At 45.7% G+C, this 13,017-nt stretch overlaps 1 protein-coding gene across 1 annotated transcript in view; it reads right to left on the reverse strand.

Moving 5' to 3' along the window:
• The window catches only part of Fras1 (Fraser extracellular matrix complex subunit 1), a 350,600-nt gene that overhangs the window by 12,390 nt on the left and 325,193 nt on the right, over positions 1-13,017 (reverse strand). Inside the window, exons 63-68 of the mRNA XM_057772897.1 lie at positions 10,574-10,806; positions 7,982-8,142; positions 5,208-5,422; positions 2,892-3,042; positions 1,777-1,884; positions 741-900 (exon numbers count right to left, since the gene is read on the reverse strand). Of these exons, the coding sequence (XP_057628880.1) occupies positions 741-900; positions 1,777-1,884; positions 2,892-3,042; positions 5,208-5,422; positions 7,982-8,142; positions 10,574-10,806 (1,028 nt within the window). The remainder of the gene's footprint in view (positions 1-740; positions 901-1,776; positions 1,885-2,891; positions 3,043-5,207; positions 5,423-7,981; positions 8,143-10,573; positions 10,807-13,017) is intronic.

Raw genomic sequence — 13,017 nt, forward strand, 5'->3', positions numbered from 1 at the left:
TTCATTGAGCAGGGTTCAGGAGGCATTTATGTCCCGACAACTCTGTGAGAGCCTCTTTCAGGGACTCATCTCTGATTATGCCAGCTTCAGAGTATTATCCCAAGGTGTTAACAAAACAAAGCATTTTCATTTACTCCAGCCCTTCCTATGAGGAAAACTATAAAAGGCGCACTGCTAATAAAAATCTGGAAGGTTCGGGGGATGGCGAATAGAGAGTTCAGAAAATCTGCCTGGCAATTCGGCTAGTGTTTCTTGTCGACTGACAATCTGCTAACATATTCTTAAAGGCAAGAGCTTCTGTCTGTTAAAACGTGGCTGTGTCAGGAGATGTTACGGAAAAGGAGGCAAATAACACGGAGACAGAGCATCTCTGCAGAGCAGAACGGAAGCGGTGTCCTTGCAACACCCACCTCCACCTGACTAGATCTCCATTTCAGGGTCCCCTTCCCAGACTCCATGGCCTCCTTCCTTTGCAGAGTTGAAGAACACAAAACAATGGATTCTCCCTGGGGGTCACTCAGTGGGAATTTGTGTGCTCATGGCGAGACACAAAATTCTCCAGAAGCCCTAGCAGCCATCACTGACTTGTTAGTAGCAGCTCCAGCCCTGGCAGCTTAAGAGGAAGGCAGGAGAACGTTCAGAAACATCTGGAATAATCCTCAACTGTTGATGTTTCAAGCTCATGAATAAAGTCGAGAACTTCTCAGATCAACCCCAGAAGCTTCCGTTGTGGTATTTACCTGTTGTAAGAGCTTGTGGCTCTCCAGAGTTGATGTGGGGAATCAAACGTCTGAGCGCTCCATAAAAGTTGCAGGTCAAACTCAATTCCTCCTAGGTGGTCTGGAGTCAGTATGAAAGACTTCACATCTGGGAGAGTGTGATGCTCTATCACGAACTGTCCTGTTTCGAGGCAAATACACTGTGACTCGTGAGTTTACTGTGTTTGCCTAAGGACCTGACTTCTGTTTTTATAGCAATATGCCCTTGAGGATACATCTGACAATGGCTGAGATAGCATAGCATCTTATTCCAGCCCACCACCCTACTCACAGTGGCAATGAGGGTCACATGATATACACATATAAGCACAAGTGGAAATGTGCTGAGCTCATATGCAATTTTATTGATATTTATGGGACCATGGACACTGAATATACTCAGCTTTGAATCTCAACAGACACATTTTGGGGTCTTAGTGTTTTATAGATGGAAATATCAATGTTGGATATAGTCATATTCATATCTATTCAGGGTTTGGTAGAAGAAAACAAGTGCAGATGTCGCTAAGAATATAAAGGTGATTTTAGCAAGACATCATGGCCCTTAAACTTCAGTGTTAGCATTCAAGGGATAGTGACAGTTCTGGAGGGAAAGAAACAACCAAAATGTAACACGGAGTTTGACTGAATCTACTTTCCTTTATGAGTATAGATATGAAGTAAATGTAAAGAAACATAAAACAAGCAGGAAAAGCATCTGCAAGGTGAGAGGCTGTTTGCACGGGACTACTGGTCTGTGTCGGGTGCACTGTGTGTGGAATGGTACCGTGATTTCCTTGTTCTTAGATGAGGTCTACTGAAGGGTCAAGGGTAATGGACACGAAGACGGAAATTTCCTTTCAAATGAGGTTGCCCAAAAGAGTGTGTGTATGTTCGTACATGGATGGTAAAATGTGAACAGTTATTTAATTTTTCTTCATGGTTCTTATCTTTGACTTTTCTGAATGTTTAAAGTATTTTTAAATAAAGAAGTAGGAAAAAATCATGCAGAAATTACCCCTGAATTTGGCATGGGTCTTGAACTCAATGACGAGACGGCCATCCTCTCTGATGTAGATTCTTATGATCTGAAGCCTTGCCGAGAGCACACTGTCTGTCTGGATGCCTGGACAAGCAACCACACACAAAACAAAGTCAGGGCATGGAGAGGACCTCCCAGATAGTGACCTGCTTAGACATTGTCCCAGAGACATCTCTGAGAGGATCCAAGTATTTATGAAAATGTAATTTAGAGAAAAGTTATTTATTCCCTTGACAACAGACATGAGTGCCGATGGAAATAATACGCAGCTCATTCTTGGTTCTGCTTTTCCAGGTTCACCGTCCCTGTAGGAGCACTTTATCTATGTGGTTATCACTTATCCCAGATGCAGGTTAATCCACTTTAGAAAACAATGGAATCGAAACTCCAGGCACCAGAGTGCCTCCATGACATATTTTCTTTTACTTTTAGGACCTAGAGGAGTCCCGAATTCTGACATCTACATTTTATACTCAAACCATGGAGAGGACAGGGAACCTTGTAGAAAGTCAACTGTGGCTTGACACGCAGTAAGTGGAGGCAGTTACAGACATGATTCCCAATGGGTTCAGAATGACCAAAAATAAAATATAATCAAAGGAGGAGAAAAATAAAAGTTATGAACTCCTCTCCTCTCAAAAAGACAAGAGCCAAAGGCCCAAGGGTTGATTTGGTTCAGACAGGAGAATGCCAAGCTCTTTTCCCTTGGAGAACATAAAACAAACATGATTTGAGCTCAAGCCATTTGACGAAAGGCTGCATCTTCAGTTGAGATAAGGCCTCTCTAAAGAATGCTCCTGAAGTTCTTCAGCATCTCTCCCACAGATGGAGGCTGTCGCCCCTAGAAAGGGAAGGGTGAGCAAGGGAGCAGCGGAAGTAAGGGCCGGTGGGCTTGGGGTCATGCTGAGCACAGGACATTGGAAAGGGGAAAGAATCAAAGAGAAGCCTAACAGAGCAGCATACTCTCTAGATCCTTGGCAGCCTTTCGGTTTTTCTAGAAAGCCATGGAAACATAGCTACTGTCAGAATTCATTGCTGAGTTAGTCACGATCAAATGTGAGGTAGAGCAGCTAAGGCATCCCTGGGCATACCTGTCCTCCAGAGAACCGTGTCATAGAAGAAAGAGAATTCCATCTCCGTGTGGTGCTCCAAGGAGGCCCAGCCCCTGGGGGCTGTCACATAGATGTAGGACACATAGAGAGGCACGTGCACTGTTAGGAACGACTGTGCTGAATCCCTCACCTGCCGAGGAAACAGTGTGCAAGAGACAGGCTTACGTCTTTCCTGAGAGGAAAGGATAGACAACATCGCCTCTTGGCTCAATGTCCACCCGCTCCCTTGGTCACTGGCTCATAGAGTAATTCCTCATCAAACGCCTAACCTGCAGTTTGTCCTCAAAACATAAAGAGGGTACATGGTGGCCAAGAGGCATCTTCAGAAGAGGTGACCTCCAAGGGCTTTGCTGAGAAGGTGACACTTTGACACAAACACTTTGAAAGAGTTAAGAACCATCTTTGCTTCCCATCCTCAGTTTCTAGAGGCATTCTCTGGAAACGTGAAGCCTCACAGGCCAAAGGATGAGCCCGCTGACTTGTACCGTTCTGTCAGCGTGCTTGACCCGAGATCCGCAGGAGACGCTGAGCAATGGTGATCGGCAAGGCACCCAAGTCCTGTCCTCTGGTATGAACACACGCCTGGCTCAGGTGTCTTTGTGAGCATCACAGTCTCGTGCCAGGAGCAAAGGCCACACTGTGACACCTAGGAAGCTCACCAACAAGTTCAGGGCTGCAAGGCTCCCTCCCGCCGTTCCCTGGCACAGACAGTATTGTGGAGACATGGTTGACAAGATTACCATTCAAGGGAACACCACTCTCTGGGGGCTCCCTCACTATCATTACTTGGGTGCACTAACATATGTTTTACTTGGCCATGAACAAAAACTGGATGGGAAAATAACAAAATGGTAGCAGATGTACAAGTGTGGATGGGAGAATTTATTTAAAAAGTCATATTTTTTGCTCCATAAATATGTATTTCTTCTATAAGAAAAAGCTAAGTTAATAAGTTTGGAACAATTCTATTGTGTTATTGGGCAAGTACTATGAGATCTTGATGCATGTGTTTTCCTCTCCATTCTCACTGGTTTCCTTTATCCTAGATAATGTTTCTTTCTAATCTTTAAGAACGTTCTCCGACAAATATTTCATGCATACTGAGCCAACATTTAATGTGGACTCAGGGAGTTGTCTCCGTCCTAGTTGAGAGACACTGAATAAGACCTTATTTTCTGTTTCTCTGGTGTTTCTTCAATTACAATTAGCAATTTCTATTATTTCTAGAGAAACGAACAATAAAATATTTCATTTTTTTTTTTTCTGTCTTAAATTTTAAAAGTGGACATAAACACTTCTTGCCTTTGGGACTTTTTAAAGACTGTTACGAACAAAAATACCCAGCTCTGCAATTGAATAAAAATTATGGCGACCAGGGAATGTTAATTTTCGAGGGAGGAATAATAAGGTTTGTGACTGTTCACACCCTGGGACTATGTGGGCCAGGCATCTGCAGAAACAGAAACAAACGCAGGCCGCCTGGAATTTTCATCCAGTAGAGGGCAGTGCTGCACACAAAACCAGAGGCCCCGGGCACAAAGAGAACATAATGAGAGAAACTCCCCAAACGATTACACTCTCTCTACAGATTCTCTTATTTAGTGAGGTTACACTTGTTTTTGGAATGGAAAACAAGCAGATAACAAGTTTTGTCTCACTGAGATAAATGCTCAAAACTTGGATGGGCCTTGGGAATTAATTTCCCCATGAGACAGCTTGGTCCTACTGTCGCTTTTACAGAACTGCCCGACGTCTCTGGCTTCTCCCTAGAAGAGCTGCTGTCATCAGGACTGTCCAGTGGTTTGCTGAACATGCACACATACACGCATGCGTGTGCATGCATCGGGTTGTGAATCTGGGCTAAGCATGGAGTGAAAGCGCTCAGAACAATGGCCTCTTCCCAGCGTTGCAGAATCTAGAATTGTCTTCTGAGAGGCCTGCCACCTGCTATTCTAATTCTTTGCAAGCGGGGAAGAGAGTACACGCACATGAACAAGCCCAGTATCAAATGTAAATCTTCTCTACATTCCAAAGGATACACAGAGAAAAGAACCACACAGACATCTAAAGAAGCAGGTTCTTGATTGTTGTACAGATGACTTGCCACAGTAATTTTCTTAGACCTTAACTTGATTTAGAAGACTGCGGGGCTATTTTAACCACAATACCGCCCAAGACCCAGAGAAAGAACTTATACAGAATCTATTCCCTACCTGGCTAGACCAGTTAGGACCGTTATGTGCTAGCTGAACAGAGTTGACACGGCACCCAAGCACAATAGCCCAGGGCACCCACCTGGAAGTCGGCAGTCACGGAGCCCCCACATACGTCGATCAGCTCGGTCATGTCATAGAACGCATCGAAGGTCCACACGCAGCTCTTCAGGTTCAAGTGTCTGTACAGCTGGATGGTCTTAGGCTCCCGGACGCTTGGGTCAAACTGGAAGGGGCGGTCATAGCCGGGGCCCAGGGCAGTGCTGTGGAAACCTGCATCATCCAGGAACCCTGCCTCTGCAGGGGAGGGAGAACAAGGGACAGTGACGTGGTCAGAGCCTGCCAGGAGCTGGGTGAAGGGGAGATTGCTCAGCTGTTCATCTCAGACTATGGCTGGGTCTCTCTTGGAATCCCAGTGTGCAGTGAGATGAAGAGGAAACCTCCTAAATGGGTGAGCCACCTGCTGGGGGCTGAGGACATGGCTCAGCAGGCAGACTGCTCCTCACAGAATATGCATGAGGTCCTGATCGGGGATCCCTAGCACCTATAGAAAAAAGCCAGGTATGGAGGCCATGTATGTGTAGTTCCAGTGCTGGAGCATGGAGAGACGTGTGTGGTTCCAGTGTTAGAGCATGGAGGCACATGTGTGCAGATTCAGTGCTGGAGCATGGAGACACATGTGTGTAGTTCCAGTGTTAGAGCATGGAGACACATGTGTGTGGTCCCAGTGCTGGAACATGGAGACACATGTGTGTGGTCCCAGTGCTGGAGCATGGAGGCACATGTGTGTGGTCCCAGTGCTGAGCATGGAGACACGTGGGGCCCTGGAACTCAGTGGCCAGTCATAGAGCTCCAAGGCTTACTGAAGGGATTGTGTTTCAAGAAGTAAAGGGGAGAATGACTAAGGAAGACACCTTTAATGGAGCTTTGGCCTACACATGTGTACAAACACACACATGCAGATGAACTCGCACATATGAGTGGGGGTAGAAAAGAGAGTGCACTGAACTGCCTGTTGTCTGATATTAAATAGGGCACTGCCCCTCTAGGAAACTCAGGTACCCAGGAGAAGGACGAAGACAACATGACATCATGGATGAATAAAGCAATTTCCCAAGTGTTTCCCCAGCTCCTGTGACTCACCACTGGTCTTCCTGAAATTGGCCTGCTCTATGGATCAGAGCCACGAATAACTATTTTTAAGACCAATTTGAAAAACAGCCTTATGAAAAGTCGTCAAACCAAGATCTGACTTCCTTCTCACCCTTCCTCCAGTAGTCCCTGAACTCTTGTGGGGATAAAACTGCCTTAATTAGTAAATAAATAGTTTGCTAAAGATGTCGGACTCAACCTTACCCGCTACGGGTCAGAATTATTAGATCAAACGCTGCCAAGCCTGTGAGTTGCTGTGAAGTACAGAAGACAGTTGAATATTGGTACAGTTTAGAACATTTGAAATGCAATGAACTGTCTCTCTGTTTTTATTTGTGTGTGTGTGTGTGCATAGATGCACACACCTGTATGTGTGTGTATAAGACTATGGCATGGAGGTCAGACGGCAACTTGTGGGAGTCTGTTCTCTCCACCTACCATGGTCCTGGAGACCAATCTCAGGCCATCAAGCCTCAAGGCAAGTACCTACACCATCTGAGCATCCTGCTGGCCTCAGAGTATAACTCTTAGAGTACTAAAAGTGGCCATTGTATTTAAAAGAGCTAATGTATACAGAATGTCTGCCACCAGCAACCAGCCCTTTGTCCTGTTTGGGACTCAACTGACCTGTGATGAATTTAAATATCTTTAAGAAGGGAGAGGTAGAGATTTTCAATTTTTAATCACGGTGGTTTCCTTCATTGCCTATGTATTTGGACCAATTCACCTTTCATGTGTAGTTCAATGGTTTAAGAATAATTTGGGCTCAACTAATTCTACTGTACAAAGACCACCACTACCAAGAACGGTACCTAATGAATATGTAAGAGCAGATGAATGCTCTTCTGTCTTCCAAACCACTGTTGAATGATTCATCAGTTGAAGCGGTGGGGGCAGGGGGCAGTGGGTGGGCACACATTTCACGGGCACTAGCCAAGGCAAATGGAAACAGACAGGACTTTCTGTACAGTGCAGTGTCTGCTGTGGCGAACCAAGACGTGATGTGTGCCGTTAGCTCTTGGCTGCGTCAGGCCCTCATCTGCTGCGGAGTGCCCAGCCAAGGTCAAGCTCTTGCCAAGAACAGCCCACCGGTGACAGGGGGAGGTGGGCTACCCAGCATTCTCCTCAGCCTTTCTCTCTTTGCTAGGCTGCAGCACTGTTGGGCGTTTCCCTCTACCCAATCCTGCTTCTCCCCCTTACCTTTGAGTAGATGCTGATCTCAAAAGAAAACCGTGTTCCCTACACTTTATCTCAGTTCCTGCTTCTAGAGTATCCATCCTTCAGCATCTAACGCTGTACTCTCTAAAGGTGTTGCTGTCATGGGATCCCAGAACTAAGAATGGTCTTCATGGGTGGGGAAGTAACTCATATTTACCATGGAAGCATTTTAAACTTAACAACACATCGGATCCTCCCCATTTGACTGGTAGAAAGAGCTGTTTTTGCATCACAGACAGATAAGAACACGGTGGCTGAGAGAGGTCAAACCACTTTTGTTCAGTCAAGGTAATGGCTCAGAACAGGCTTGGAATCTAAGTCAATTGCATCCGAGAGCCCTCCTTTGCCTGCTTACTTCAGTTGAGCCTCCCCGTGTTTGGAGGCTTTCAAAGAAGGAAAACTTGATACAGAGTTAAGGGTTAGAAACCACACAAAGTCTGTTCCTCCCCATGGAGTCCTGCCTCCAGCGCACAGGAGCAAGCTCACCTGAGAGTCCTCGCAGGTCACGGGCGGTGACTAGATTGGAGCAGACGTGCTGGTGTCTGTAGATGGACTCAGACAGCAGGAAATGCAGGTTGTGCAGGGGCATGGTGGAGATGAGTGGCAGCATTCCGTCCTGGTGGGGGATCTGCACGGAAATGTGGATTCTGGAAGGGAGAAGACAGACATGTCCGGCCGTGGGTTGGAGCAGCCGACTGGACACATGACTTTGTCGTCACCGATTTGTCTTCGCCAGAGAATCTAGCAGTTTTTATCCCCTTGAAGCAGTTTTCCATGTGGGATTTGTATTTGAACACGAGCATGTGGATCAGTGGTTCTGAACCCCCCGAATGCTGCAACCCTTTAATATACAGTTCCTCAGGCTGTGGCGACCCCGGCCATGAAATTATTTCCATTGCCACTCATAACTGTCATTTTTTAAGATTACAAATTGTAGTGCAAATATTGGTGTTTTCTGATGATCTTACGAGACCCAGGTGAAAGGGTCAGTTGAGCTCTGAAGGGGTTGTGACCCACAGCTTGAGAACCTCCGGGTCACATGCAGGGTCACTTTCACTCCCAAAGGATCTTCAAGACTCATGGCAGTCAGGAAGCATAGGAGTCTTTTTCTTTCTATACAGGATAACATTACACACACAATTACTTTGAAGCTTCCATTTTCGTTAAGGGGCATCCTGTGTCTTTGGGAGCTAAGGCTTTAGTGACTGATGCAGCTGCTGTGCCTGCTCTGTCTCCATATATACCAGGGGCTGACATGTTCACATGCTTCTTTGTATGTGTGTGTCGTGTATGCTGTCACGTGTGTACATGTTTACATGTGTGTAGGCATATGTGCACCACGTGTCTTCATGTGCTCTTTAGGAAGCTAGAAGCTGACATCAGACGTCCCTCTGGATCTCACTCCAGGTCAAGGCGGGGTCTCTTGCTGAGCCTGGAGCTCATTGGTCTAGCAGTCTTGGCTAGCCATGTTGCCCTGGTGAACCCCAGTCTGTGTCTCCTGAGTGCTAGGATTACAAGTGGCTTCAACAACTGCTCAGTTGATTTCACACGGGTTCTAGGGATCTGAACTCCATCCCCCATACTGTGTGCCAGGTGCCTTTAGCCACTGAGCCATTTTCCCGGCCTGTGTATGTTTTTAGGCATTTATTTTAATAATAATAATGAATAAAAAAAGGTTGAATTCTTAAAATTTAAGGTCAGTTTCTTCACTTAGCTACACTAACCACAGTGTCTTTGTCCTCTCTCTTTCAAGTCCTCCCGCCCCCGAACCCCTTGCATTCCATCTGACCATCCTCCATGTGCAGCAACCTTTGGCTCAATCTCTACTCCTCAGCGCCGGAAAGCCTTTGTCCCAGGCTGTGTGTAACTCATTTACACTGGTTGCTGTTTTCTTGTGTGTTTACAGACTGCTTATCTCGCCTCCCCACTCCCGAGGACAAGGACCATTTCCTTCATTGCCTTTGTCTCTGCAGTGCATGTAGAATACAATTCAAAATAAAACATGAACTTAATAAATACCGGTTAAAGCCCGGGACGCAAGCAGAGCCGTACTTATGGGCTGCATTTGTTTTCATTGCACAAGTTTAAATTTTCACGAAGCTTATTGAGTGTGGGCTTTGAGTTTCTAAAGCTCGTCTGCGAGCTCATTTTTTTTTTTTTAGAGGAATTCAGACATGAGACATAAGGAGCGTGGCTCTTCACCTAGGAGAGGGCCGGTGCTGCCTGCATTCTTCTGTTACCGTTCCCTAGCAGAAATAAATCCTACTCTGCTTGAAAAGACGAGGGATTTGCATACACTCGGCCCCACTCAGTTGTTCATAAAGGTAGATGCTTAAATTCCATGAAGATTAATGAATATGTATGACATGGAGGACTTCGCCTGCTATGCAACGAATGAAAGTATCCGTCTCCCATTAAAATCGTGGGGGCAGAGGGAAAAAAAAAGTCTAGTGACTTGCAGTTTTGACCGGGTTGTTACTCATTAGTTCAGCAAATATTCAGCAAGTGTGTCTTGGGGACCAGCGGCACTGAACTAGATGGAAGAGATACAAAATAGATCATTTGCGGTCCCTTCCCTTAAGGTTTTCACCATCTATCACACCACATGGATGCCAAGAACGATGATAACACACTGAAAGCAGCATAGATGGGCATCAGAGGATTGGAGGAAATGCTAAAAGTGTTCCTAGAAGAGAAGTCGGGTGTTCCACATTATAGCACAAGAGAACTTAATTACGGCAAGCAGAGGGAGTGGAAGAGCTGGGGTTGGGGCTCTAAAGCATGTAACACCAAAGCCTCTGGAGCTCTTGGGAGGTAGCGTGATTCTCTGCAGGTGGCTGGCAGGGCAGGGCAATGCACAAGGTGAGAAGACAGGCAAGTGGCCAGACCTCGAGGGGCCTTTGAAGAAAGCCTTTCTTCTGGGGCTCTCTAATTACCACGATTTAAACTTGCAGAAATGTCTCTCACTGATCTCGCTGATCTTACTCATCTGAGATGGAAAACACACACGGATACTTGTAATCCATTCATGGGGGCAGGGGTGAGGGACAAAGTGGGAGGGGGAAGATGTTGCCTGACCTGTTAGGATGCTCTTTGTGTTTGACGTCCAGGTATTTCAAGGTGGCAATGAAGGACTGTGCCTGGAAGCCTCGAGCTGTCCCAGCTACGACTGGGGTGTGGCAGATAGCACTGTCTGTTCCAATGGTAACAACATTGCTCCTCAAGGGGGTCCCAACATGGCCCACCTTGTCCACAGCCTTTGCCACACAACGCACATGGAACCTCCGGCTGAAGTAAATGCTGTCTAGGACCTATGGGACAAAGCACCACAGATATGAATATACTGCATAAGCACTGTAAATGATGGGTGTGATACAGGAAACACTGTTACAGAGTTAGCTATAGAGGCCATCCACCCATCCATCCATCCGTCCGTCCGTCCGTCCGTCCATCCATCCATCCATCCATCCATCCATCCATTCATCTATCCATCCATCCATCCATCCATCCATCCATCCATCCATCCATTCATCTATCCATCCATCCATCCATCCATCCATCCATCCATCCATTCATCTATCCATCCATCCATCCATCCATCCATCCATCCATCCATCCATCCGTCTATCCATCCATCCATCCATCCATCCATCCATCCATCCATCCATCCATCCGTCTATCTATCCATCCATCCATCCATCCATCCATCCATCCATCCATCCATCCATCCATTCATCTATCCATCCATCCATCCATCCATCCATCCATCCATCCATTCATCTATCCATCCATCCATCCATCCATCCATCCATCCATCCATCCATCCATGCATGTATGCATCAACCCACTGATACATACATCTGCTCATTTATTATGTAGTGCCAATAATATCCATCATGAACCAAGCACTATGGTCAGAGAAGTAGATACTTGTAGTGTAAGAGGAGGAGACAGAAAATGGGCAAGTAAACATGAACAAGCATCCAAAGACAGTGTACAGTAACTGTGTCTGTTGTTCTCCTTAGACCGGAAGTTCAGCATCAGGGCAACACAACTGCTTCTCACATTTTCCAGCAAGACTCGCTGGCCTCCAGGCTGCAGCTGCTGAGAATATGCTGTAATGAGGTTAAGCCTGGACACATGGGACTTATTTCTTTATCTTCCAGGAAAAAGCTTCCCCTCAGAATCAGCCTTTCAAGAGTTAATGGAAGAGGCTAAGATATCTGGCCAATGACATCCCAAACTCAAAACCTTGGGCACAGAATGCAGCTTGCTTCCCAAGGGAATGTGTGTCTCCGTCTTGTCACCCCGACAGCAGCAGCCTTTCTCCTCCCCTATTCCTAGAAGTTCTCCACTACTGGCTGATCAGGGAGGCCGACTGGAGGTGTTAGTTTCTGATCTCTGTCAGTCGGATACTTAATAAAACTTCATCTTTTTGCAGAAATCTGTTGTAGCATCCTGACTTCTGTGTGTTAGACAGCGAGCCCTTCCTGAGCAACAGAAGCAGAGAGTTTCCCAGCACTCCCCATGACATTGCAGAGGTCATGGCATCGTAAAAGCTTGAGGCTAAGAACTTGGCCTCTGATGCCTCTTGGCCTTTGAAAGTCTCTCGCTATGGATTCCTTCCCATTTCTAGAAATGGAGAAGCAAGGGGAGCAAGGGCAGTTGAGAGGCAACGTAGGTCCCTGTCACCTGGACATGTCAGGTGGTGTGTGCACACATGGGAAGTACAGGTCAGGAAAGTTCTGTGTGCCTAGACCTCCCACAAAGCAAGCACATAAATGTTAAATTCCTCCCGTGGAGACAATTTTCATTGAAGTCCATTAAAAATTAAAGAAAAATTTCCCATTAAACTTTTTTTAATTAGTTGCCATCTCTTCATTTATTTATACATGGACTTAGTCTAGGAGGGATGTTAGGCATGGTACAAAAATGCATAAACACAATGATATTAAATAAACAACTGAAGAAATGGGCATAAAGCAAAGGAAACTAGGTAAAGGGTATTAGTCACCAGTTCATTGCAGGAGAGAAGTTAGAGCCACGATGCTATAAATTTAGTACCTTGAAAAACGTGTACTTTTGGCTCAAATACAAGGTTCTGTTTGAAACAAAATTAGATACTTATAATAAACTGTTAAGTCTTACTTTAAAGGGTTCTCTCTATATATATTTCTCTCTCTATGTTTCTCTCTCTCTGTTTCTCTCTCTCTATTTCTCTCTCTCTCTCTCTCTCTCTCTCTCTCTCTGGACCTCTGTTGTTTGTCACTGTCCTTGTCACTCCAGGCTAATAAGATTCCAGGGATATTTCTGTTCCCACCGCCCACTTCACCATAGAGTCACTGAAATGATGTGCTGGCCGCCATGTCCAATTTTACATGGGTTCTTGAGATTCAAACTCAGGTTCTCGTGTGTGTATAGCAAGAGCTCTATCTCGTAAGCATTTCTTAAGCCCTTAAAAATTTTAATAACACAGAAGGCAATTTAAATTTGTGCTATATTGCAAAATAACAGATTTCCCA

The sequence above is a fragment of the Chionomys nivalis genome, chromosome 6 (assembly GCF_950005125.1).
Source record: "Chionomys nivalis chromosome 6, mChiNiv1.1, whole genome shotgun sequence".
NCBI lineage: Eukaryota > Metazoa > Chordata > Mammalia > Rodentia > Cricetidae > Chionomys > Chionomys nivalis.